The 27,993-nt window shown below is 45.8% G+C and overlaps 1 protein-coding gene across 1 annotated transcript; it reads right to left on the bottom strand.

Moving 5' to 3' along the window:
* Positions 1-1,964: 1,964 nt before the first annotated feature.
* LOC128895540 (tyrosine-protein kinase Dnt) lies at positions 1,965-27,182 on the bottom strand. The gene is made up of 8 exons (XM_054158225.1): positions 25,724-27,182; positions 11,071-11,198; positions 7,792-8,198; positions 7,341-7,526; positions 6,001-6,139; positions 5,291-5,583; positions 4,159-4,318; positions 1,965-3,830 (listed from the first exon to the last, which is right to left on the bottom strand). Exons 1-8 carry the CDS (start codon positions 25,821-25,823, stop codon positions 3,582-3,584), a joined length of 1,662 nt encoding a protein of 553 aa, XP_054014200.1. The 5' UTR covers positions 25,824-27,182; the 3' UTR covers positions 1,965-3,581.
* Between the last annotated feature and the right edge of the window lie 811 nt (positions 27,183-27,993).

Genomic DNA, 27,993 nt, shown 5'->3' on the forward strand with positions numbered 1-27,993 from the left:
CCCTGTTACGAACGCGATCTCAGTTAGTAGACAGGGGTTGAAGCAATTTTCAATGGCTCCCCGTTTACGCTTAACGTTTCGCTAAGCCTCTATGCAAACGGAGGGTCGTGGAAGCTCATTGAAATTCATTAAAACCCTCGTTGCATCCACCCTTATGCAATAATCGATTGCTTAATCATTGCTCCGATTTAATCCAAATTTAATAACACACGAATCGACAATGGAAGCTTTCTTTTTAATCACGCGTTGTAGAATCAGTGGTGACACAAGGGTCACAAGCGTCTCGAGGATTAAGAGTACGATAATGAGGGAACAGTCATAAAGAAATTGATTCGATTAAAATTCTTCGGTTATGCTTAAAGATAATCTGTCAACGCAAGGTGTTAACTGTCTGCTCGTAACGCGAAGACTATACTTTCGAGTCATCGTTGGAAGTGTAACCATGTAATTACAAGAGGACCTGCGTGATGCGATGAATTATCCGTCATCTGGAGGAAATCGTGTTACGTAAATCACCCAACATTGCGTTAGAAGGTCGTTACAATATTGTGTTTTAACAAGCAAATAATAGGTTTGGTAAGAAAACCGCGAATAACGAAGAAACACTTGAAGACTTTGTAATATGTGTTCGAAAACGCTTCATTCGTTGGTCACTTCACTCGATGAGTACCGACTTATAGCTAAAAAGAAAGAATTGTCTATTAATAAAAGTGTTAGCGATGTGTCGGTCGTCTTTCTCTCGAGTCAGATCCATCAAGAAGAAACGGGACTGACTCAGTAAGTCCGTTACACGGTCGCGTCGTGTCGCGATTTTCATGTAGCTTCCATTTACTTCAATTAATTATTTGGCAGAGTCAGACATAGACTTTGGAAATCAAAGGGACTTTGTTTTCTTTGATTTCCATGGTTTCGTACTTAGTATTAAGCTCGTTGACTCTACGTAGAGTATGCATCTATGTATGTATACTCTATATAGAGGGAGATCGAAGGAACTTTGATTCCTTCTGTCTTCGGGTCTCCAGTCGCAGCAACCTCCACGTGGTGAGACCTGGTAATCGGTATTACTCGCAACGAAAGATTGTTCAAAAAATCTTCCGTCTCGAGTAATAGCGAGCTAATGGCTGCGAACTTGTAAAGTATAAAGTGTAAAGTGAGATTAGATTGAAATTAGCAAGGATAACATCATAGAGCCGTGGCTGGTAGTAGTGATCCGTTAATGAACAAAGTATCCTGTATATAATTAGTTTTCTGAAGAAAGTTTTCAGTGCTTCGTCGCACAGAGTAAGATATTTTAAATTGAAGCTAGGAGTATTCAAGCATTTTATGGACATTTACATAAACATTGAATATATGCGTATGCTGTACTTACTTGGATTTATCTTTGGCGTTCAAGTATTGTTTAGAGTAAAAGTAATTGGTTATTTAGCAGCTAGAAATTTTAATGTAGACATTTTTTTTAGATTTATGATATTGTATTACCGAAAGTCAGGCTTTTACTATTAAAGCATAGCGTCCCTTGAAAAAAATTAGTAAAAGAAGGTGGAAAGGGATAATTCGAAAATTCCGTGAGAACCAGTTCTTCCCTTGTATCCGATTACACGCGAAACAGAGCCGACTGGAGATGACGGAGAATTAGACACGGGGGTTCATCCGTCATTTTAAACAAGACAGCAGAGGGCCCCATTAATTTTGTCACCCGACGTTCCCCCTACGGCTCACGAATTACAGGAGTCGTTTGCGAGACGATATCTTACGCTTTGATGAACGATTTCCGAGAAAACAAAAACTCTTTCGTCGTTCGCGTCCCTTTCCTTCTTCCCCTTGGGTTTCGGTTGGCTCGATGACGAAGGAATCTCCAGAAATAGCGGGTCGAAGGGGTCGGTTAGCCTTGGCGGATGAAAAGGGACGAATAGAGCTTTACGCGTGTTATCGATAAACACAGATGAGAGCAAGGAACAATAACATCGTGTATCAATCAGTTTATTGTGCTCGTAACGCCCGCGATTTGTACATTTATGTAGTCCGTCGACCACGTCGCATCTCATTCGCTTATGTACACAGATCTCGGCGAGCCAGGCGCGGCACTCTATATTTATAGCTAGCGCGCATGTACCGGGAAAGCTGAAGAGAACGCCCCTGGATGAAATTTAGATTTAGGCTTTGGAAGCTTTCCGAAATTCCCGTGGGAACTCTGTCTTGTTCTCTCCGAGTAATTAGATGTTATCGTGCAGGATTAATTTGTCGTTTTGGCAAGTCCATTGTCTTAATAGATAATTGATGGTGTAGGTCCAATTATTCTGGTACCATTTTCGGATATCACGACTTAGATACTAGTAATGCTAAATTAATGGCAAGGATAGCGTCAAATTGGACGAAAACCGTGTACTTCAGTGCTTAGAAATAATTAACAGAGGAGCAACAAAGGGCCGTTAAATTCTTTATGAATATTTAATTACTAAGTAAGCTCTAGCGGGTCCGGGACTAGTCGCTAGCAAGCATTAATAGTCGATTCAACTATAAATATTTATAGTGGAAAAATAAAATGTTTCTTCTCTAAACCTTGGGCGCCTTTTAAATAATTTAGACACTCTTAACAAACTAATAACTAAAAAAAAAAGAGCTCTATATGCCATACCTCTGAACAGTGTATAGGTAAGACACCAAGCAAGTGTAACGAGTCACAATTTCAATGATTCGTAGCAACAAAGGGGCCCTTCGATAACATTTCTGGCGCGCATCACTCAGAGGCATTCTTTACAGCTCCGTGCAGTACATACGCACGGTGAATATGTACAAAAATACAAAAAGGGATATTGGCACACTCGAAACACTCACGTGGCAAGCGAAGCGCGTATCACGTCGTTCGAATTTTATCAGGGGACATTCTCGTCCGATTACACGGCTTCCTGAATATGAGATTGGCAGTTTACGATGACGTAGAGCAGGATCGAGGGCCACGACAGTTCCAGCGCCGGTGGAGCCACTATTTCGCGAGCTCGTTGTGCGCTGAAACTGTCGCGACGCTCGTTCCTGACGTAATTTGGCAGTTTCTTTTGGGAAGGGAAATATTCAGCTACCTTATAGATAAACTGTGAACACGGTATCGCTCGGTGAACATTGGATTCAGTCTTAACGTTTAAATTGAGAACAGATCGTACGATATACACGTCGATTTCTACCGTTACACTTTGCTGCCCTCTATTACAAATACAACACGCGTTACATGTCATCCGCTTCTACTCGACGTCTTGTCGGACAAGCTAGTATCCGCGGATTGCATGCAATCTCCCCGACAAGAACGATTTCTCATTGGAATACATATACAGCTACGTTTCTACAGCCGCAGATATTTACTCGACTTTCCTTCGCCGACTTTTACCATTAACTTTTAAGTACTACTATTATATACACGTGCTTCCGGCGCGTTGCGTCCATTTTCTTTTTCTCACGTCTCTGAAACGAGCCACGCATTTTTCGTACAAGTTGCAGCCAGGATTCTATCAGTCGATGGGAAAGGAGAGGGGGTTCGTTTTGTTTTTGGGGGGAGGGGCCTGGCTGCGGAGGATTTCGCGGTTTCTGAATTAAACGTATCTAGTCAACTGAGTGTGGAAATCCTGGAGGCAGACGATCAATTGGCTGAACGTTGGCCTCTCGTCGGCGGACATCGCCCAGCAATAAGCCATCACCGCGAATAACTCGTCCGGACAATTGATCGGTTGCGCCAATCTGTATCCATCTCGGAGATACGAAGCCATTTCGAAGGCATCCACCTCCACGTACGGCTGCTGCGCCAGCGTCGTCAATTCCCATAATAACACACCGAATGCCCACTGAAAAATTTCCAAAAGATATTTTATCGAACCTCTTTCTGCGTTGATGATAAACCAGTGAGGCAATTCAATTATTTCAAGCACGCGATTATAAGAGGAAAAGAAAATTCAAGCTGTACAGTAAAATTTTAAAGCTAAGCAAAAGGTGGGGTAGTTTTTAACCCACCTAACTTATGAGGAGTTAAGATTTAAACGTAGACAATGTTAAATTCATTTCCTCTTAACTTCATCTTCGACCTCTAATTGCGAGGGGTTGATGGAGGTGGCACCGTCCCTAAGGACGCCACTGGTGGAAGGGCTTCGATTTTAATTAAGACGATCAACTTACCACGTCGGAGGCAGTGCTGAATGTCTTGTTAAGCAGGCTCTCTATCGCCAGCCACTTGATGGGACGATTCTCGTTGTCGCCGAGACAATGATAGTCTTGGGGGAATAGGTCTCTGGCCAGGGCGTTGTCCGTGATTTGAACCCTCAGATCATCGTCCACGCTAATAAAAAACGGTAACATCGTTCGTCAAAACAGATCACACGACGGATCCGAGGCTGGCGTATAAACGTTAAACAGACGGTTAGGGGGGGAGCCTACGCGCAATAACCACGATGCTCTGGGTCTAAATTTGTCGACTGGTTGTGGCGATGCAAAAAAAATCCGACAAAAGGAAGAAGCTGCCGGGACGAGGAGCATTAAAATCACTCTGGCGAGACCGAAACAGTAGCGAGCTGGCAATTAAACAGTCTCGAGCCACGACTATTTATTGCTAATTAATGCCACACGGCCTATTAATTCCTTAACGAAACGTAACGACCTCGGGTTCACGGGCGCTTCGACTAATGCTTCGCTAAAATATTCAGCATCCTGCGAAAGGTGCCTTCTGTGATCGAATATGAGCTCGAATTAAAAGAGGACAATTAAGACTCGGATCGAAGATTTAAAGACTTCGTTAAAAGATTGGATTATACAGAAAGCCTCGTGGAAACCCTTAAACTTGTCATAATCGGACATTGTGGAGAGACGAGGGTACTCATAGGTTACTTGACACGGTCACGCGCATACGTGTCATGGACAGAAGGGTGTTCAAGGTTCAAGAATCGATTGACTCGGTAGCCCTCTTATTGCTAGATTATGATTATGGACCCTCAGGGGCTGTAGCGGTGTTTGTAGCTACAGTACGGGCTTAGCAACCCCGAGGTACCCGAGCTAGACGTGAGGCCAGCGGGGCCCAATACACGAGGAGTAAGAGATACTCCAAACAATATTAAAACAATACAAGAGTCATGTAAGACGATGATAAGAAGAATGAAAATAAGCTAGTAACAAGAAGCTAGTAACGAACGAACGATTATGATTGTGGAAACTATTTGCTCCAATCGCCGTTAAAAGCTCTCGAACCCTCTCTCCCAGTTGAGAAGAAAAATATTTTCGGGTGCGCTCGCATTAATTAATTCTTCCGTCTACTTACACGCAATTCCTGGCGGCCAGGTCTCTGTGCACCAGTCTCTTTCTGTGAAGATACTGGACCCCTTTGGCAGCCTGAAGGGCCATTTCCACGACTTCTTGCGTGGTGAGAGCCCTCGGTGGCCCCTCGCTGCTCAGCTTGCACCTCAGCAAGAACCTCTTCATGTTCTTGTAGCCGGTGTGTGGGTACAAAAGGAACGGCGCGCTTCTGTCCTCGATGGAAACACCCAAAACGGGGAGCAGCGCGGGATGACTTAAACCGTACAGCGCTAAACCCTCGCGCAGAAGCAGGGCAACCTTCCACAGATAAATTGAAAAGCACGTTTAGAGACGTGAAAGTGTGTACTCCGAGGGAAATTGAAACAGTTGCGTGCAATATGATAACAACTGTTGCGAATGTTATATGTTGACTTTCGTGACATCCCTTCGAGACACGAAAATAATACTTTTATTCTGCTCTACAGTCACAGTATTCAGAAATGAAAAGAATGTCGATGACAGTGTCGTTAAAAAGATTATTAAAAGAGTGAAAAGTGTCTTGTTAAGAGCCACCTAAACAAGTTTACATTTACAACGGGTCTTCTTTATATCCAATCTTTGATCATACGATGTTGGAGCTAATTGCAAGCCAATTCATGAGGTACTTGGAGTAACGCAATTAACAAGCATCACGGAAGCTCGGTTAATTGGGGGGGGGGAGTAAAAATTACTTACTTGCGACTGGGATGCATGCTCGGCAGCAGTTTTCACTAGGACATCCCTGGGGGAAGACGCGCCCTCCTCGTGATAACTGCCTCTGTACACGCGACCGAATGTGCCTTCCATTTCGATGCTGAGAAGGCGTACCCTGCATCTGTAACAAGTGAAGGAACAAGATCGCCTCGAGATTCGTGACTCCCAGCATCGATCGAACCGACAATTATTCTGTACAAACTTTGGGGAGTCTGTTTTACGAAATTGCTGAGAAGCCCAAACTGGGAAGCCTAATTACTGGAATGGAAACCGTCGATGCATACCCGAGCATCGGAACCAGTTCGCGCACTTAAAATTTCGGACGAAACGCGATCGGGCTTGGCCGCAACGAGCGCAGATGTGCAATCGTCGATGAGCAATTTGTTTTATTATTATAAATGAAAGTGAAAAAATTTATGTGGCACTTGTAACATTACTATTATTTATTAGTTTGCACTATGTTGCCCTCTAAAGTTATTTCTTCTTTATTCCCTAAACATTTTTGCCTTCCATAAATTTGATTAATTGTTTATACAGAGTCTCTAAATTGATTTAAGTATCGAAGGGAAATGAACAGATTTTTCTTTTGAATCCAACTGCATGAAAATGGACAAGAAAGACGTTCCACAAACGCTTTTAAGAGCACCAGGGGTTCGTTTGATAATTCTTTGCTCAATCGATCGTTGAACGGTTTCTTTAGCCCGTTCGGGCGCTCTCAAACACGTAGGATGTCAAGATTCTTTTATTCTGCTTCTAGAGCGATCCACTTAACCTGAAAACACGAGGCTGAGGCTATCTTTGAAGCGTGCCAGAGCTTCGCGATGCAAAATCGTCGGAATCGTGACACTCGAGTTACTTAATGCTTCTGAATTCACTAGCCAGTTATATACATCTATTATACCAGAGGGTGCTTGTTAAAACCAATTTCACATCTGCATTCGTTGCGTCCTCGACGCGCTAATTGAGCTACACTTTTGTAACGGTATTTTTAGATTCTACTCGTCTTCCAGCTACACAATTTTGCTCCACTTCTAAAGTGTTTTCAGACTTTTTATGGTACTCGAATATTATTTCTTATAATTTATTACGTTAGTGTATACGTACCGTTGCATTGTAGATTATTACAATTATTTTATCGTTTACGTGTAATATTATTTTTTGAATTCATCATCTTAGTAATTTTAATGATCTCAGTTTTAGTGATTGTGTTAGTGATTCCACTTCTGAACTCGAAATTTGGAAATTCAAAATGACGAATTCAATGTGGCAGCATAAAATGGGAAAAGTGAAAACAAGAAATAAGGATCGAGCATTCTAATCACCTCTGAACGGTGATTTCCTGGATTCTCTCGTGCAGTTCTCGGCTAGGTCGATCGTCCAATCTTCTGTAAGTGGAGGTAGAAGTTGCAGACGCTGGCGGAGGAGTTTCGGAAGACAAAAATGTCTGGGCAGGACCGACTCCTGTGCTTCTTTCCACACTGCACGCGGAACTGAGTCCTCTTGATTCCCTGCAGAAATAAAAATTACACCATTTCCGTCAAAACTGAATATTTACTTTGTACAAATAAAAAATAGAAACACTGTTAATAATGAAGTGACTTTAAAAAAAGAAGCTCAAAGTGCAACGAATTAAATTGACCCACTTGGTAGTTTTAGTGTTAAATTATTTATCTGAGATAAAATTAAAACGAAGAACCCCGGTCTTTGTACCCGAAATAACCCACTCGAAACCCTTACGACGTGTATCAAGTGAATTAGAAAGAGGTCACTCACTGAAGAGGGTCGCGATGCCTCCTGGCCTTTTTATCGCGAACGTAGTAAGCGATAACCAGAACGAAAATGGCAGCGATGAAGGCGCAGGCGCAGCCGATGGCAGCGTAGAACACTTGCCCGCCGGAAGTGGATCCGGAAGCAGCCACGAGAACCTCTTCCGTGCCCACGTTGCTCTTATCCTTCAGGCATATTTTCTTCCGTCTGAAGTCCAGGCTCGTCGTGTTCCGTCTCGACAAGGAGACGTTTATGCGAAGGCTCAGGTCGACTTCCGCGTCGTACGGTCCGCAATGCAACGCCAAGGCCCAAGTTTGGAGACCACCCACGGGGATCTCCCCGGCCTGAGATATGTTCAAGGAACTGCTCAACGCTGACGGATTGCTGATGTCCACCGTCATCGCGTAGGGTAACTGAAAACAGAGAATTCCTCGTTAGACTTACAATTTCGTCTTTCGTTGTTACAGGACTCGTGGACTTAGGGCTATGAGGGTGAATTTTACAGGTGAGGCCTTCCTTCAAGAAGGACCTCGTTTGGACCTTCCATATCCTCAGATCTCGTCCACCCTGAAAGTTCAGAAAACGCCCGGAGTGCTTCGACAGCAGGCTTCCGCCGAGAAACGCGCGCCCAAAAACTCGGATCCTTGAAAACTGGCGATCTGCATAGGAACAACAGGCCGCACGAACGTGTCGAGAACAAAGGTGGAGACACAAGTGAACGGTGGCGTGGTGCGGGGGTATTTTTTTCGGAGCACGAAACCGACGCGGGGCGGGAACGACGAAAAACAAATGGAACAAAATCGAAGGACGTAAAGGGACGCGGCAGCTACTGCTCGCTCGCAATCACGCGAGCGTTGAACCTTTCTATAATCTGAAACGTACCATTCTCGGAAGACAATTTGCGCCCAACGGTGGGCAAAGTGAATCTAGAGGACCGCGGGCGAGAGATGCTGGGAAGGAAGATGGCGCGGAGGAAGCTTGGAGATGGCAAATCGACGAAGAGAGAAAGGGACAGTGAGAAAAGCGTGCGGAAGAACGAGACGAAGAGGATTGGGAAGAGGAGAGACTAGACCAAAGAAAGAGGAGCTCGCAGCTGATTACCAGCGATGATGATCGGTTCCCCAACTAGCCGAGGAGAAGGCACCTCGTCAACCTGCCTGGGCTTGTCGCTACAACGCTACTCTACGCTGCACCGCTCTTCACCGTTGCGGTCTTTTATGACCGCGAGCGGCCAACTACGCGCTGACAATGAGTGCCTCTGTAAACCGGCTAACCGTTCGATTTAAACTGTCAGGAATTTTTATGGTTCTTGCCTCCCGGGCGGTCTAGGATTTTGCGCTTTGAAAGGAGAATGCCTACCGTGAATTTTTCAGGACGTATCGCGTGCGATGGATTCTGATTTTCGGAGTTTTTCGAAGGTGGTTCAGCTAGCATTGTCACTGAAGAGGGGATGTTTGAGTGTAGGAATAGGAATTAATATAATAGAAACAACGTGAAAAATTATTTCTAATTAAGTATCTGTTAGAGAAGTGAAGGTAATGGGAATTAAATGTCCAATGATTCACTGTATCGCGTGATTGAAAATAGCACAGTAACTCCAAAGATTTGTCGCTCCATCCCCGTGCCAGCACATCAACTCGAGAGCATGCAACGAATTTGTCGAGGGAAACAATGCGTGCAGTTCAAAAGTGGCCCGTTTGATTGGCAGGTAGACTGGTGCGCCTAAGTAGCGTTCGGGACACCCGGTTTTGTCGCGGAGGTGACGGATGTCTCGACGCTGGCCATCAGTCTCCAGCCTTCTGTCTCTCCTTTTCCTCCTCCTGCCAACGAGACAGCCGCGGAGAAGTGGCTGGACCACTTTGTCCTACTCTCGGCTCTGTCCTTTTTTCTGCACATCGTCGACGAGTCAATCCGACACCGTGCCGCATTCTGCCCACATTTCGCCGCCACTTTGTCACTGTACCGTCATCGTCAACGGATACTGCTGCAAATTGTTCCCTCTTTGCTTCTCAGTTACCGTTTGGTCGCATCTAGTTAGCATATTTTGAGAAAACTTGATGTTCCGAGCCTGATACTAGGAAAAATTACATTGACCCTAATTCAACATCTGGCAATTTTGAAAATAATTGAAAGACTGAATGAAAAGTACATCAACGCGTCGATAAAATACAGTGGTCAATTGGTACGTTGGAGTACTGGGTCGATGAGGTAGAATATTCAACCAAAACGATTCGATGTGAATTTTCACGAAAGCACAGTACAGAAAAGAAAGTTTATTCAACGTTTTGTTATGACGAGTGTTCCGTAAAAATTACTCGAACGAAACGGTTCCGTCCGTACCGAGGGAAATTAATTTTACACACAACGGTTGCAGCAATTTCACCGCGCAGACGTTTCTACAATATTGCATATTAAATCACATCTCTCATAAAGTGCTCTCCTCGTTCATTTCAACCGTCCCACTCGCTGTCAGCACGGTATTATCTCGAGCGCCGCGGCTCGGTTAATAAATCGCAAGATAGTCGCGACTCGTTATTGAAAATTCTCTCGAGGATAGTTCGTCGTAGGGAAATTTAAATTCATATTGGCGAAGTGACGAATATCGAGGGAAATGCGGTGTTGGCTCCGTGCCGAGAACCGAAGGGACGATGAAGCCGTCAAATGTACAGGTCTGCGTCGTAACGGAAACTACAACCGACGAGGGGGTGATTCTATATGCAAAAATAAATATTGTTTGTAAGGTGCTTCTCGAGAATATCCATATCGAAGTACTACTGCTAGAACACTGATTTCATCGGCGTGGCTTATCACAAACCCGAGTTAGTTTTAATGAAATTTTCCAACGAGGTTTCAAAGATCAAGGACCGGGCAGACGGACATGCCTCGATAATCCGAGTAAATACGTCTCGAAGGGACGCAAAGAACCAGGGAACAAGGCTCTGCGATGATTCATCCGGCAAAAGGATTCCCAGTCTGCGAGATAGCGCGAAGACGACGCGGATTTCTTCGTTAACGAGCGAATTCACCTTTCTTTGAATCCAGGTGACTTTGATCCGTCCACAGCGAGGAATCAAAGAAACGTAAATGAGGAATAAAGCACGCGGAAGACGCGGCTGCTACACGCGACGCTTCAAGGAGCCACGGTGCCTCTTTACCATTACCGTTTTCCTGTTTCCTACCGTTCCACAGTCGCTCGCGTTTTTCAACCCTCCACCCACCCCCATCCCCTATTTTCCCTCCGACGATTTGCATCGAAAAGAACCTGCGCTTCTTTGTACAACTTACCGGCCTGCCAGCGAGATTTTCCCAAGTGAAATGCAGCTTGTGAACTTGCGCCGGCACTGGAACGACGAATTTAATTGCGTACTCGTTTATAACGCCCTCCCTCACGTAATACAATTCCGCCTGGAGGCCTGGAACAAAAAACAAACGGTTCTTCGTTAACAAGAAAATTTTCGCAGGCTCTGCTAACGAGGAACATCGATCGTCGTACCGTCTTCGATTCGAAGACAACGAGACAATCCGTGATATAAACAGGTATAACTTTGACAATTTTGAAATCTTTTTTAATCGACAAGAAATCTATTTTTGTTTCAGAAAAAAAAAAAGAATATCCCCTCCTCAAAGCATGTTGAACGTTCGACTCGCGTAGGGTAGCAAACGTTCGCTGAACAGCTCGAGGTTCGCCAAGCTGACCGTGGCAATTCGAGGATACGCTACCAAGCAATCCCCCTTCGTGGCAGAGTTCACTTTCAGAAGCCGCAAGGTCACGTGGGCGAAGCTGAACGAAGGTGGAGGACGAAACGGAAAAAAAAGGAGGAACGAAGGGGGAAAGATCGCGCCGTAGGGAGAAGGACGCAAGGCCCGCGTCGTGTACTCCCTTCGAGGGCCTATGCTCGTTGTATCAGATAGGACGGTTAACGAGGCACGAGTTGGATTTTTAAGTCACCCGAAGACAATGTGCCGTGGCCCCACAATCGTGTCTTTGCTTTTGGTCCTCCTCCTTCTTTCGCCATCCCCCCAGCCCTCTGGTTCCATCGGCCTTCGGCCTTTACCGGTTTTCTGCATCAGATATCGTATACCCACGACCTCAGCGCTTGCCTGCTCCAACAGCCACCGAGCTCTCTCTTTCCCTCTCTCTTTTCATCCTTCCCACCTGGGGACCACAGCGTCTGTCGTAAAAAAGACGCCGAATACCCCGCAGGAACCTCTTGGAAAATAATTACGCCCCGATCGTTGGAACCACGCTGGCATTATCGCCAGTAAAAATCGGGACCCTCGTACCCCGTGAATAGGACACTTTTATAGATGTTCCCAGTATTGATGATCCTGACTCTTGTTCGAAGTCATCGGGAGGGAAGGGATTCTTCGTTTCGGGGGTTCGAGGAACATGATTCTTCCGAACGATATCGGCTTGGGTTTACGATGTAGTCAGCAATAGTGAAACCTATCGGGTTACTCTTAATCAAGGACCATATGCTTGACAAATTTTTGGAACGAGCGTTGAAAAGAACATTGGATTAGTTAGTATGAGCCATCGACACATTCGTTTGAATAGTAAATATTAAACTCGCGAAACAATCAGACTTGCAAACGTCGGTGATAGGAAGCTGCAAAGAATCGAAGACTTTGATGGAAAATCCAGCCACCTCCGCGTGCCTTATTAATTATAAAGAAAAATTTCTTTGCTCCACAGACTCGTATTGTCACCCCATCTCCTTCAGCAAGTCCCTGCAACTACGTCCTCGACAGTCTTTGAACCTTCCCAGAATTCTGAATCGTTGCCCTTACCACGCAAAGCAATAGAACGTGCCCCCTGTTTTGTTCTAGCAAAGTAGCCAACCCTTTGCAGCGTGTTTGGTAGCGCATCAAAGAGCCGAGAAGAATAGAGGAAAGTGCGCGTCAGAATTCTCACCAGAGGGCTTTCATACCTTTGTGTCATCTCTTAGACGTTGATCGATACCCCTGTGCGAGGTTCACCGAGCCGACTGGCTGTCTGAGTTTCCTTAGTACCTTATCTTTGATCTCGCACGTTTTCCGGGTGTCAGCAGGCGGTAGGGGTTCCGTAACAGCGAGAGTTCTACTACAGGGGGGACAAAATCCCCTGTACGTCAGGAGTTATCCAGACTCCATCCATGGCACAGGGTTCGGCTAAATTTTCGTAAAATGTCGCGGTAGGAGATCTAGAGGAGTCTAGAAGATTTCATGCAGAAGGCACGAGGTGTTCTTGGTCTGGCTGAGAGTTGGACGAGCGATCGTGAGTGTCCGGATGATTTTGACCCGACTATAAGCGCGTCGGTCTCCGTAGTTAGTGATCGTACATGTTCCAAGAGGAAAGGTTCGAAGTGCCGTAAAACCCCCTCGTGACAATTGTGTCTGGCACTCGTTGTCGAGTGTCGACGCCTTCGTTGAAAGGGCTCTCTCTCTCTCTTTCTGCAGCTCCTTCATCTTTTTCTTCTTCCCTTTGCTGCTTTTGCTTGCACTTTGGCCCGCTACGGGCTCACCAGACATCAAAGGATCTTTGGTGCACGCCACCCCTCGCTCGCCTACGCGCAGAGTTCCCGCATAAATGCGTGGAAGATGATCCAACTAGACCAGATAAGGGCGTTAAGGGCACGTAAGCTGGTAACGAGGTCGCAGCCAGGTCGCCTCGCGAGGGAGGCCCGACTACCACAACGTTTGTGTTTATGATAAACGCGTCTACTTCTTCGACTCGAAGTTCCTGGAAAAAGTGGGACGATTGAAAACTGCGGTGCAAAAGAAAACTTGTTAACTAATAATTCGATCGTTGACGACTTCGTACCACTAACACATGCGCTCGAATCTCAGAACACGTTGGTACACGTGTATTCTGTAAAATTTACGAGTCTTCAACGATTCTGGAACAATGATCCTGCAAAGAAATCCTGCAAAAAACAATGATTCTGCAGAAAAAGTGCGAAGTAAGATTCCTGGATGCAATAGAGGTTGGACGAGATTTGCTCGAAGACGACCGACTGAATATTTCATGCGTTTGAAAGTGGTGCGGTATATCATGGCACAATATGCGGGTACAATCTTCTGTTCCCTCTATGACTGCTCGGAGACACATTATTTCCGAGGGAAAGTCCTTCTGGCGTCGCTCGGAGGAAACGAACGCATCCATACAAGGGAAATGAACGAGGACACTCGACGCACGAGGCGGCGCATCTTTCGCTGTCAAAATATAGTGCCGTCCTAGCTTCACGACCATGGACCAACGAATAAAAGGATAGTCTCCGAGGGGAGAAGAGATATGTCTGGGTCCCTGGAATATGATAGAATTATTTCGATGCGGTTTGCTCTGTCTATAAAATCCTCCACTCCCCAAGCCTTCCTAAGTCTGATAGTAAACTATCTACGTAGTTGTTTTATTGGAGTGTTAAATAGGATTCTTATGGAAATAGAGATGTTCACTGTATGGAACAAAGGGAGGGGAGTAGAGTTTCATTAAGTAATGACATTTCATTTAAAATTGATTGAAAGTTCGATATACGTTTCCAAACGTAAAATCTAGCTTCGGTAATTATTTTTCGAAAAACAAATAAAAAATTGTAGTTCCTACGCTCATAATACTGCATTTTCCAAATCAAAATGCACAAAACCTACCACTACGAAAGATTTCCGAACCGAATCCTTGACCCGAATTGCACTTGTCAGCATTTCGTGCGGGTGATCAACGAGCAATCGTCCAAGAACAAGTTATGTTTCCGAACGACGAGACTCGTGAACTCGTCGTAAGGTGTTCGACTGTGTGCCTGACAAAAGGCTGGGAAAAAAGTGGTCGCACAATGGGCTCGGACAAAAACGGAAAGCGTGCAAGTATCTTTGATTGCGCGAGGCGCGAAACAGCCGGCAAAATTTCGCAGGCCACCGTGTCCCCCGCTGTCAAAATACGGTATAGAAGCGAGTTGACGAGCGAAGCTCCAAGAGTCGCTGTATAAAGAGGCCAGCCTGGAAAAAAAGGGGCCCGTTGAATTGCAGCGGAGCTAGCTACGGGGTCCCCGTTGGGGTCTTGTGTCCCCCTGTCCTCCGGGGTACCCCAAAGGCTTTGGGTCAGAAACCCAACACCTTTCCAACGCAGAACCCACGGTACGCTTATAACGAGATCTTCCCGTGGCGAGGGGTTTTAGAAAGAAATGACAGCGGGTGGCGGAGGGGAGAGGTGACCCGTACAGAATAAGGAAAAGGCAGAAGGGTGAAGTGCAGGTCGGAGGAACAGGAAATATTAGATTTAAACGTCGCGACGCCTGCGCACAATACGCGCCCGCTCCGATTTTCCTTCGATTCCGTCTGACGACTCAAACATCACGTAGGTGCACCGTATCGGGTGCAATCTAGGCGATCTTTAGGCCTTGTGATTACCAATTGGGTCTCCATTCCACATTCCCTTGTTTGCTAAGTCTACGGTGTCAGCAGACGTTCAGGCTTGCAGACAAACTTCGAAGATATACGCGCGAAACTCTCGAGTACCAGTTTCTCAGCGTCAACATAACCGGACGCGAGCGAAGTTCGTCTCTCGCGGATCTACGAGGAGCGTTTTCCACGTAAACTCGAACTGGCCAGACCGATCCAAAAATGATCCGAGATGAGGTTAACGACCAGATCAGGCAGCTGGTTCTCGCCGATACCTCGACACGCAGCCTCGGGAGATCTAATAACGTATCCACGTACGCCGGTACTAACGAGTTCGCATTTATATGTGGGCACGTGTATACGGAATGTGTGCATGTAAGCGCGTGCTGCCTCTGCATGGGATATTTTTCACTTACTCGCCCCGGCGCGTACAAACGACGTGGGCGTGCGTATATACCCGGTCCACGTATACAACCAGCTATATATTGCCACAGTCTCACCCACGTGTGAGCTCAGGGCTGTATACACCTACGGGGTGTGTCTCGTTCGTTGCGGTTTCTTTTAATCCTGACACCCGTTTCTGGGGGTCTCCGTTGACCCACGCACTTCTGGCTGATTTACGATCCTGTTCTCTTCGATTATCGACTCCTGCTTAGGATGGCGATAGGCTGTCGGCGGACGTTACGTTAAAAATTCGAGTAATCGTTTGTATGGGGATCAGTACTGTTATGGAATGACGGGGATTGATTCTGACACATCTTTTAGAGAAACGAGGTAGAGAAATTCTACCTACCACCTAATCATTTTCACTAATATAGATTCATTATAATAGCGATTAGTCACCTAACCGATTAGTTAGACACGGCAATAATAAAATTATTCAAGTGTTTCCTATCAATTTTCTAAATTCTACTCGTAAAAAATGGAAAGATAAAGAGGCATGTATCTCAACGCTCAAGTCGAGAAGGATTTAAAGGCTGAACGACATTATAACATCCTCGTTTCCCGCAAGATCGCGCGGGATCGTTTCTCAGAAATTTCTTAACGTGTACGAGTTAATAGCCCATAATTCCCCAGGTAACGAGAAGCCGTGATGGCCCGTTAAAAAATACAAACCAACGACCTTGAAGACTCCGTCACGAGTAACTATCCCCGAGAAAAGTGTGCCTTGGCATAGGTCTCCCTTTAAAGCAACCTTCTCGCGGTTTATTTGCGAGCTCAAACTCAACGGGTGACATTCAAGCGAATACTTTCCGCTACTCCACCCTATATAATACAGAAGGCTAACTGCTTAGCATATATCGAACGAATACGTGGGCTCTTCCTCCGCCAACGGGGGTCTCTCTTGAATAACCCATAAGTCCTGGTCAAGTTCTGGACGTCGTTTGTACTCTGTCTCTCTCTCTCTTTCTTTCTTCTCCTGCTTTCCTTCACGGTTTATCCTCCTCGGTCGCAAGACCCGTGATTCTCCGTCTCTGTTCCTCCTCGCGGGCCATAGGTCACATCCAGGAAGGCGTAACTTCACGCGACACCAGTTATAATTCACTCTGGAGGATCGTACGCGAGAAGGAAGCGAGAGAGAAACCGGGCTGAAAGAAAAAAGAACGAGCAGAGCACCGCGTTGGGTTATTTCGTCTTTTCGGGGATACTTTTTCACGTCTTCGCGAAACCGTCTGCTCTGAAGCCCACGGACCAGACGAAAGTTTAAGGATTAAGGGAAACTTTCCTGTCGGGAACGCATTTGGGTATCGTGGAATTCCCGACGTCCCTCGCTTCTGCTTGCCGAACTCTCATTGTTGAATTTTCGGTCTACCCTCTGGGCAATTTTTCGGCAATTTCCTCCGTCCATTACTCCTTGGCTCGACGAGGGAGACACCGTGAAATATTTGGAGAGTGATTGGGCATGATTTCCTTCAAATTGGGTAGAGTCGCTGAGCTTCGAGCGTAATAGTTCACAGATCTTCCTCGATTATGTAATTTGATTATATTGTACTTTATCTACGTAGTAATTCAACCACAATTGGATTACACAATTCAAACTATTCGATTCATTTAGCATCCACTAATTCTTGGACTTTGATTACAACAACTGCGTCCACCCCGAAGAAAGTTCATCGTCCTTCGAGGAAAAGTAGCGACAGTGGTTTCTCCTTCTAGGTAACCGTCCCGTTTGTTTATCTGAGGGTCGAAACGGGAAGCAAAGCAAACCTGTCACGCGTAGAGTTCGGGACGTGATTCTGGCATCGGGAGCTAAAATAATATTGTTCTTGGCGTGCACCCTTCGAAATGCGATTGCGTGCCAGGGCCAGGCCCGACGTATATCGTTCTATAGCGATAGCGTAAGCCTGCCCATAGGAAAGGCTGACAGATGGGTTGGCTGATTGAGACGTTGTCGCCACTGCGAAGGGGACATATGGCACCAGGGTAGCAATCAGGATTCGAACGCGAGGAGGATTACGCGAGGACTGAATTTATCGTGACGTCGGGATCGAGATCCTTTCGTTTTGCGGCGAGTCCGTGCTTCACGATCGACAGGCCTCGTTAAGAAGGATTCGCTAGGAAGTCGACTCCAAAGAACCCCTCTCTCCCCCATTCGACCATCCGCGATCCTGATCCTCTCGGATCCGTCGCGAACAGTCTTCCGATGGGATTTAATCCTTCAAACTGTCAGCCTCGCCACGTCGCGCGACCAGTCCCTTTATCTCCGAATTATGTAAGGGAAAAATTCCTTTGTGGCGCTGCGCCAGGAGTCCACGAGCATCTTCTTTGGGGAAACTAAGGCCGACTGATCCGACGCGTTTAACGTTACCGCGGAGTCGGGCGATATTCTCTGGAATATCGGGTGACCGAACGAGTTCGCCAGCTTTTGAAACGATTACCAGACTGCAGACGTTGCAACGTTCGTTCTACTACTTGCCTGTTACAGGAAGGTGTTTTCTAGGAATAGATTCAAAGTGTTGCTGGAACACGTGCTGGACTAATTTAAAAATTCAAGTCTCTTATCGGATGGAAGAAAGTCTAGATTCGAGAAAGAATAAGTAACTGCATGTTTTAATTAGATACGCGTAGATGCTTTCGTTTCAAATGAAATACCATCTAAAAATACTCTAGAAAGTGCAGCGCACTTCTACCTCGGTACACGTATAAACTATAAACACAAGGAAAAAGAATTTCCCTGATGTTTCGATTATTTTACCACGTTCCAAGTCATTCTGTCAGTCATCAGCACGTGCCAGTCCGCTGCTAAACCTATCAAACCATCGCGAAACCGCGAAACGGAACCAATCCTCGACGAAGATGGTCCGTGAAACTGCAACTACCAATCCCCGTCGACAAACTAATAAAACCATCGTCTGTTCCCAGTCACTGTCGCGCGTACGCGTCCTGAATTCCAGGAAAAGACCTGACCTACGAGTACCCGTGTTCCGAGGCGGCCCGAGCTGCTCTCAGCGTGTCCCTGGAGAGATCAATCTCCCGCCAGGAGTCCCACCGGGTTTGTCACGTGCGATTTATCACCGTAGACCGGCAAAGGATGTGGCAGAGTCCCTCGTCAAGGACGAGCCGCGTCGCGAGGAACGAAGGACATCCGACACGAAAAGGCTGAGCATCCCCTGCTGAGGGGCTCCCGAGAACCCCGGATGAGATGGCGTATCTACGATCCCGAAGGCTTCGAATATTTTTAAACGAGTCTCTCACCACGTGTTCCACTACCCGGCGCCGATGCAACGATAATTCCCGAGGCGAGTTCGAAATTCCGTCTGCTGTCAGGAAGATGACAAAGGACACGACAGGCCACTCGAAACGCACAAACCCATTCGTGGCTGGGGCTTACCACTTGTCTTGTTCGGGGTTGCGTTAGGACCATCTCGTGGCAGACTATGGACTTTTAGGGCGAGTCGAATTGGCACGAATTCGTTGTGAAAACATGAACGTTTAGTTGTTTAGACATCGACTGAGATTTTGTGAGAGCCGAGGAGAAGGTTTGAAATTGATTTAGCCGAGTTCTTTATTTAGCATCGTAGGAGCACACTTGACCGACTGGCCAGTCTGTGTTAGGATTGAATATAAAACTCGGATTAAAATTTTTCTAGTGTTTAGCATTTCACTGTTCATCAGTATTTACTTGCCAAGAATTTGCATTTAAAAAATAACCCAAAGGTATATTCAATAAAATTACTGAAATACTAAATAATAATTCAGGAATTTTACGAAGAAGTTCCAGGGAAGCTTCAAAAATTTGGACACGGCGCAATCTGCTTCCAAAGTACGGAGTACTCAATTTCCAGGGAACCAAAACAAACATTGTCCAAGATAATCGTCCTTCCTATCTGGGCTTGACCAGTTTTCCCGAATCCCGGTCACGGAAATTATCCGAAGCTTTTCACGGGCTGCCGGTATTTTCGAGTTCCCTTTTCCACGGTAGTTCGTTCTAGGTAGCAGCGTAAAACGCGGGGACGGTTACCCACTTCGGGGGCCCATTTGTCAGAAAAATGTTTACGGTCCCTCGAAAGAGTTCGAGTTCTAGTTCTGTCGAGTCACCCTGTGTAAGGGCCGACGCTTCCAAGAGCGCACCGTCAGAAAAATCTTTTCTTCCATCGAGAGAGCATAGTTGGTATTGGAGCTAACGGTGTTTACGAATATATGCTTACGTATACAGAGTGGGCCAAATGGAACATTACTGCAATTATCTCTAAAGATAAAATTCGTGTTAAATCAAGTCGGACAGAGGAGAATGTCCGACAAATATTTCTAGAACTCTTGCTAAGGGTGCATAGAGAACAAGGTGTTTATTTTTTATGACATTTCTTTTTCTCCTGTTCCGTGACGCTTCCTTTAGTCCACCCTGTATAGATGAAAAATGAAAGAAGGCGTATTCTCTCGGAGGGTCCGATCACGATCTCATATTGAATCAAGGGATGGGTCCATAAGTACTCCAAGTGCGCGCGATGTTTTTCACAGAGGATCTAGAAGGAACGACGACTCATCTTCGAGAAGCAGATGCTCGTTAAGATCCTGTCACTCAGGACTCACTACGTGGAAGCCAAAACAGACGCAGGAACGAGGATTAAAAGATTGTTTGGGCGGATAACACCGAGAAATTGATGAATACTCTCGTTAACGACCGAGGAAAAATCGTTTGAAAAGAGCAAAACAGAAGGAGGGGAACTGTTTGATTGGTTTCAGTGAAAATGATGACAGGAGCATGCCAATTTTTCAAATTAAAATCTCTTGTTAGATTGCATCTATCTTCTTGAATACATGTAGTTCGCAATAGTTTCAAGGCGAAGGTACGCTTACAAGGAATTTTCTCGAAATTCTCGAGAAGTATTTCTTTATTCACGATGGCTCTTAAAGGAGGAAGAACACGTACATCCCTAATGATTTTAGAGAAAAGTAGGGTACAACGTATCCACCCCTCGTGGTATACACATCTTCGAGTCTCAGAGGGAATACGTGGCTCGAGTAAGAGTCAATGTCGTATTTCGAATACTTCGAAATTCTGCTACTCTAGTATTCGACTCTCAAGTTCCAGCATACTTCAAACAAGCATTTAATTAAATTGCAGAAGACAATAAACATAAACGTTAAAAATGCTCGAAAAGGCGTAACGATTATTTCGTGGCAACCGGAGAATTGAAAAGCAGCGAGCATCCGACTAGAAAGGATGACTCAACTTCATTTCCATTCTACGAAGTATATTGAAGCAAGACAGCTCAAGGGGTCGTTCGAACGCTTCTCAAAAGAGAAAAGAGAAAAGTATGATAAATTCGCGTCGTGGATCGAAAGTTCGCGGAGTTTCGTTAAAGGATTTTCATCCTTCGCCTCGGTAGAAATAAAAGACGCGAGGAAAGGACCTCGTCTACTCGCTCACGGCTGGAAGAAAATCCACGGGGGTCCTGGCGTCTCTTCCGACGGCTCTTTATGTAAATGTCTGACCAACGCACACCATCGAGTGTCCCTGGCACGTAAGCCGAACGAAACGAGCCAACGCACACCACCGAGAACTTAAGGCGCGGATCTTAACGAGGAGTCGAAGATTGATGCGGACAACGGTGCAGCATCCGCCGGTCCGGTCCATCCTGAAATCGTACACGAGAATCTCTTCGTGGCCTTTTCCTCGTAACGCATCCCTCTCTGTCACTCCCTCCATCGACACGACACCATCTCGCCATTTTTTGATTGGATCGATCAATTTAGAGCACATTCTAGATATTACACATGATATTTATTGCGCAAAATATGTTAGACTTTCGACTCTTCTCGTTACACGTAACTACTCGAATATTCAAACGATGATATTCGAGTACTCGGATACTCTTTATTTGGAATGTTCGAATAGCTATCAAACATCTGAATACCAACTAGAAAAGAAATCATAGAAGTCTCAATCTTTGTATATATCAATACAAAAGATAATAGGTATTCCAATACTTTAATTCAAATTCTTTTACCAACACTCTATACTCGGAAGAGATTTCTATACTGGGCTTAAAATGAAGTATCCCGTACAATTTTCCCCAGTATCCTGCGACCAGGAACTCGGTGGTTATCGTCGAATTTCCGGGGAATTTAACGTACGGCTAAGGTAAATTACAGAGCGATTTGCCGTCTTCTGGGTTTATTCGCTACGACGTTCGCGGATTCGTAGGTTCCGCGATAAATGGAAGAGCGCGAAGGGCTAATGTTTGGTCGTACGAAGGGAGCCGCCGTTCGCTACGCCACTGTGCGTGCATAAACGTTTTCACGGAGTCCCGGCGGGACCTTTGAGGCCGCCCCACTCCTCTGGTAACATCAAGATGGGCCTGTCAGGCCCTAACTAGCTAAGGTCGGACCAGAGCCACGGACTCACACGAGCAACCCATCGCCTCCGGCCGAAGATTGTCCGAGCGCGCATTACTTTCGTGTTTTGACGCGGACTTCTGACGGATGTTGGCGAGCGTGGATCGGCTTGACGTTTTCCTGATTGGACGTATTAATTTTGCAACGAGCCTGTTCGCGTCTCGTTTACGAATTTGTTCAGCGAGCAAATTATTGAAACGAGGAATTTCAATACCGTTGGTATAAAGCAGATGTTGCGAGGTTGTACCAGCCGTAATTAAATCAATGCGTCAAGTGTCTAAGTGGCCGACGTTTTAGTGGTTAGTCGGTTGTAGTGTTATCGAGGATGTTTATGTAATATTACGTGAGAAGACTAGAACGAGTTCTTTAAAATGAAATGATATTTAATAATATTTGTTTTTATAGATTTCTATTTTTTTACGCCCCTATGTATAACAGAAATGACTATAAAAATATAATATGGCGGAAGAAACAACGAATGCCGGGAGTAACTAGTCACGCAGCTGTCGGATTACAGTAATTAATTACGAGGGATAATAAAATAATCGTGAAACTGCTGAGATACGATGCGGTTTGCATCGCTGCGGCGCTTATCGTCGCCTTAACGTTGTTAAAAACTGTTATTCGACGTAAATATTAACGACGCTCAATAAAGGGTATGTTACCCCGGCGTAAAGATAGCGTTTCAACGGCCAGCGCGCAATAAATTATTAATCACGCTACGGATAAAATTATTTTTAATTGACACGAAACATGGCGTAGCGCTTATCGCGTTTACACGCGGGTGAACGCGTATTTGTAACTGTTGGTTCTTTGAAACATTTAATTAATAAACTTCCCCTTGAACTCTAAATCTTGTAACAAATTCGTTACTCGTCGAACGTGATAAATATCGACCCCTATAAATCGCTTGCCCATTCGCAAAGCGAGAAATCGGAATGCGCCATGGAATCGATGGAATTCCGAGTTATCTTATCCGAAGCGAACGCTACACAATGTCGATGTAGTAGCAAACTCGTAGGATATCGTGGCGTGTACCTGGAGATAAGCCCAAAATTCGATTCGTGTCGTGGCTTTAAGGCTTTATTTGTGCGAAGAAGAAAACTTCGTCGAAGGCTTTCCACTTTCTAAGCGGTAGTTTCTCTACGATACTCGTATCATCGATCACAGTTACGCTCGAGTAATAGATATTTGAACATCTACTCAATTGAAGTGTGTCACAATTATTCGAATACGGTGCGAGTAAAATTCTGACGATACATGGAAGTTTGAAAATCGTAGTACCTTGTTAAAAATATAACGATACTTTCGGTAACGAATAAGGTATCCTGGTTTCATCGAGAAGTTATTAAATTCATATTTCGTGTTCGAAGAAGATGAACAAGCGTGGTATCGGATCTTGGGCGATTTAATACGGAATGGTTGGTAAGGGAAGACGGGAAACCCTATAGTAAATAACGAAATTGGAGACCACGTTGTTCGAGGAAGCGTGATCGCAGCTCGAAAAAGCCGTGGGGTCCATATGGAGAGCGACCCGAGGGACCCGTACCCTCCGAAATCGGTATCGTGGGCTCTATCTAAGGAGGCCTGTAGCGGTAGCGTGGGTCCATCGGACTAAAATGAGAAAGTGACGAAAAAGAGCAACGAGGACGGGCCCATCCCATGCAAGGAAAATAAAACCAAGACTATCGATTATTCGTTGTCTAAACAAACTAGAACCTGGTCCAGGGAGCCCCCAATCACCGCCTACCATGGCGTCCGCCTAACAAGGACCTCGTTATAATATTTTATTGTATCCTGGTGTATATAACTACCCGTCGTGTTATCCCACGAATAACGTTCCTCGCCTCCACGGTCGTCGAGGGTTGGGACGTTATCGCGAAACGGCGACGAAACACAGCCGTATGGATAAGGACAGGTCAGAAGACAATCAGCGTGTGGCGCCAACTAAGAGACACTTCTCACTCGCGGCGATACATTTGCATGGAGAACACTTTCGTGTCATTTATGCGACGAACCCTCTCGTATCGTTTCGCCGCGAGGACTTTTATACCTTTTTCCAGAGTCAACGTTTACGATTTATACAAATATGTGCTGTGAATCGGGTGTATCTGGTTGAGTGAATTTTGTTGGTGTCTGGATTCTTCTCTTTGGGTTGGGTGAACATTTGTTAGGGTGTGTCAAGTATTCGAGGTTTGATAAGGGCAACTCTAAATTTGCAGGAGTACGCAGAATGGGTAGTGATATTTGTAATATTTCATATAGATTGATATTACGAAACGCTTAATTAATAACTCTTCAACACAAAAACCGTACAAAAAAATTGTAGAAAATTCAAGCTACAAAGGGTTGATTTAATTCGATATTCTGTATCTCGGATCGATACGAAAAAGCCTCCCGATACTTTCGGCGCGCCAGCGTTTCCGTTTATCGACCGTTAATTCAACGAATTCCCCCGGCTTTCATCGCAATTAATGACGCCGGTTCTCTAAATAGCGAAGCGTGCAATCCGATTCCATTCATTCGGTTTGCTCAACGCTAAACACAATTCGATCTCGCGCGAACCTCTTGACGCGGCCACGCTCAAGTTAGCCAATAGGGTGTTAGTCGTAGGCGTTTTGCACGGATGCATACGAAATACACACGTACGCGTCGTCGAGCGTGGAACAAGGCGCAAAGTGTGCGCCTGAAAACGCGCAATCCCACGGGCGAGCGCGTTCCACGGCAAGGGCGGAATCGACGATCGGTCGTGGTGTTCAGGTGTCGTTGGGACGCGTCCCTCTACCTCTTGCTCTCACCCTCTCCCATCCCCTTTGCATCACACGGGGATGCAAGGCAACGAGCCGAACGCTTTTCGCGGATCAACGAGCCGAGAGCGAATTATCCATCGCCGTGGAAGTTATGGCGGAAATATTGGAAAGTTCGCGGCGTCGAGTGGCTTTTACCCGTTTCCGGTACACCGAGTCCCCCGCGGCAGCTTCGACGACGTTTTCTGGGCTAGCGTGCGGCTACGAATCAAATCCCCGGGCACCCCACTCGTGTATAGGCGCACGACGGGGGTGAAAAAGGAAATCGGGAACGTGAGAATGGAACACTCGATCCAGGCGTATCCGTCGGGTTGTCTGAAATCAACGGCGATAGAAACCCTTCGTGGGTTTTAATGGGTCGCTGAACCGCGCTCTAGACCGACGCTGTTCGGTCGTGTTTTGATTGGGCGACCACGGCGCGGAGTATTCGTTATGTTCCTGGATCGCAACCTGTTCCAAGTGTTTTGTAAAAGGAGATACTTTTGATACGGTTCTTTATGGTTGGATCATTAGAGGCGAAATCGAAGAGTAAAGAGAGCAGCATCTCGGACTTTGTAGTCGCTAGTGGAAAAATTTCGATACGATTGGAAATTTTACTTGTGAAATATCAGGATTCTACATGACTCTTTAATCACCCCTCGACAAAGTCCCTAAATTTTTTCTTTCAGATCCTATAATTTCATACCAGTATTTATTAAAATTAATGAATTGCCTTCAAATATTGCATTCCTTATTAGTGTGTATAATCTCTTGACAGTGTATATACATACTTGTATTACTTACAATGCACAGAGACAATAAAAACCTAATTCGTATCGTATATTATTCAATTCATGATTCCATGCATGACATCCAACAGGCGCTCCAAAGCGCGAGCGTAATAGCGGTTTGTGAAAGAATCGTGGACTTTCGCTTACCCATTAGTTTCCGCACTTCTGCCTGGCTGAGGAAGAGGTTGAAATAACTTGCACCTGGCCTCACGAGGACGGACAGCAGCACTGCCAATTTTAGGAGCATCGTGTCCACCACGTGCTTAACCGGTCGTACGTTACGTCGCACACGTAAACACCGCGTTACGTTACACGCTTCGGAACAACATTAAAGTCTTCTAACTCGATTCATGATCCGCGCGTTATGGTAAATTTCCGACGGATTTCACGGGCGTAGGCACACGTGACAGCGCGTTATTCCGGTACGGAATTTACGCACGGTTGAAAATAAACTGCGTTGGTACTGCTCTCCGTTTCAGCCTCTTCCAACCGATCGGAACTTTTGACAGTTCCCGTCGCATGAAAATCGCGTTTAATCGACTAAGGGCACTCGCGGGTGACTGATAAGACGATTGATAACGCGTTACGCGTGGTTGTGGCAACGCTCGTTAAACGTAGAACGAAAATTTCGCACGGAAAACAGATGACGCGAAATGGCAAGAATGCACGCACGATGGAGCGCACGACATACCTGCCTCGCGAAAGCCACAACCAGTTGTGTGCTCCGACCGCCATGGGTCGACCGAGGTCGACGCAGGCTCGTCGTGTACCCGAACCGAACCGAGAACCACCGAACCGAGCCGAAGTCCACCCACGAAAGATGCTCGGTCCAGGAGTCGCGCGGATCGGATGGCCTCGGTTGTTTCGAAGCGTCGGGGGCAAAGAGGAGAATTAAAATCGCGATTCGCAAACACCACAGCGAGATTTACGACGCTCGGGGAACGATCGGGCCGCGTTTCTTTTTTGGGAAGATACCCCGTGTCGCCTGGTAAAGCGGTTTACGGTTTAAATTTAAAGTTACGTTCGGTGGACGTCGGCGAAAATGGGGGTAGTGGAACGCGCGGCGCGCCGCGCGCACTTTTGTTTTGTTCCATCGGATGTTACTTGTTGCATTTTCCACGATTGCGCGCGAAATGTTATCGAATTTTTTAAAAAGGCCTTCTTTCGGATACTTTTGCTTTTGTCTTGACTTTTTTCATCATTTTTTCACAGGTAAAAACTGTCACGTTCAATTTGTTTCGGAGTTATGAACAACAGTCGTCACCACGAGCCAATGGAAACTCCAAGAAAATGATCGAAACCCGCGTAACCGAGATCACAGAACGAAGCTTGGCACATAATCGGCCGTACAGTTTACTATAATTTCCGCGCTGGCCATTTACATAATTCGAGATCTACTCCGAACGCGAAGAACGCCCACGTAGCCTTTGCGATTCTCGGATCCTCCTTTTGTTTCTCCTCTCTCTGGTCTATCAATGCTTGATTACCGAACGTCGTTATTACGGGTCTTACGGTCGAAAGGAGAGAGAACACACCCCGCCTAAGTGCCAGAGCGAGCCAGGAGAAGGACGAGCCAAAGTGGGAGGGAGATTGCGCAGGACTCGTTTTGCAAATTCGCGGTTGATTGAAAACCTCGCGAGGAGCAAAAAGTTGTGGTAACTCAAGTCGACGAGAAAAACATCGAGAGTGATTACTCTGTGGTACGACGTTGAATTGCGAGAAGAATTCCTCGGACACGTTCATCTACGAGCACTATAGCTTGGTAGCTGCCTCGCGAGATGAGCGAATTCGTTCGATCATCTTTCCTTCGGTTATCCCCCCTAACCCCTGCTCTGTTCGGGTGCTCGTCATGCCGCCCATCAACTTAATCTCGACGATTATATGGTTAACTTCATTACTATTTTATGTTTCATCGATACCGCTCGAGGGATCGCGCATACACGTCCTCCGATACTGGATGCACAGAGCCCATTTATCGATGAATATCGCGTAACTGTTACCAACTTATCGCTCGTCGAGCACGAAGGGGATCGAGTTTTGAATGGCGGCTCGATAACTCCAAGATTCGTGTCCGTGCCTACGTAACGTGGAAACGTGAAAGTTTGCGAGTGGGAATGGAAAAAAAAGGAGAAACTTTGTGTATCAACGTGCAACGATGACAACTCTTGCAATTTGCAGGGCAGAAAGTATTTGCATACTTGGGTTTTCAGTGATAACCATATGTGAAGAATTTAAAATGGAGGATCCTTCTCCACCTCCTGTCCAAGAGGATAAGGGAGATCTTGTTTTTGTCTGGTTTGCTCTAACTAGCAGACGGTAAAATTTTATTGATGAAAATTCATGTAATTCGTTACAAGAGCGATCTACAAGTGGATTATTTTTTAACCATTCGAATGATGATTGAAGGTTTAGATATT

Source organism: Hylaeus anthracinus, unplaced genomic scaffold, assembly GCF_026225885.1.
Source record: "Hylaeus anthracinus isolate JK02 unplaced genomic scaffold, UHH_iyHylAnth1.0_haploid 5, whole genome shotgun sequence".
Classification (NCBI taxonomy): domain Eukaryota; kingdom Metazoa; phylum Arthropoda; class Insecta; order Hymenoptera; family Colletidae; genus Hylaeus; species Hylaeus anthracinus.

Bases quoted from the DNA above. Each gene is read 5' to 3' on its own strand.
- LOC128895540 (XM_054158225.1), bottom strand. From the start codon at position 25,823: ATGCTCCTAAAATTGGCAGTGCTGCTGTCCGTCCTCGTGAGGCCAGGT. The intron at 11,199-25,723 runs GTAAGCGAAAGT...TTTTTGTTCCAG, and splicing joins AGAAGTGCGGAAACTAATGG to GCCTCCAGGCGGAATTGTAT. The intron at 6,140-7,340 runs GTGATTAGAATG...CACTTGTTACAG, and splicing joins CAGGAAATCACCGTTCAGAG to ATGCAGGGTACGCCTTCTCA.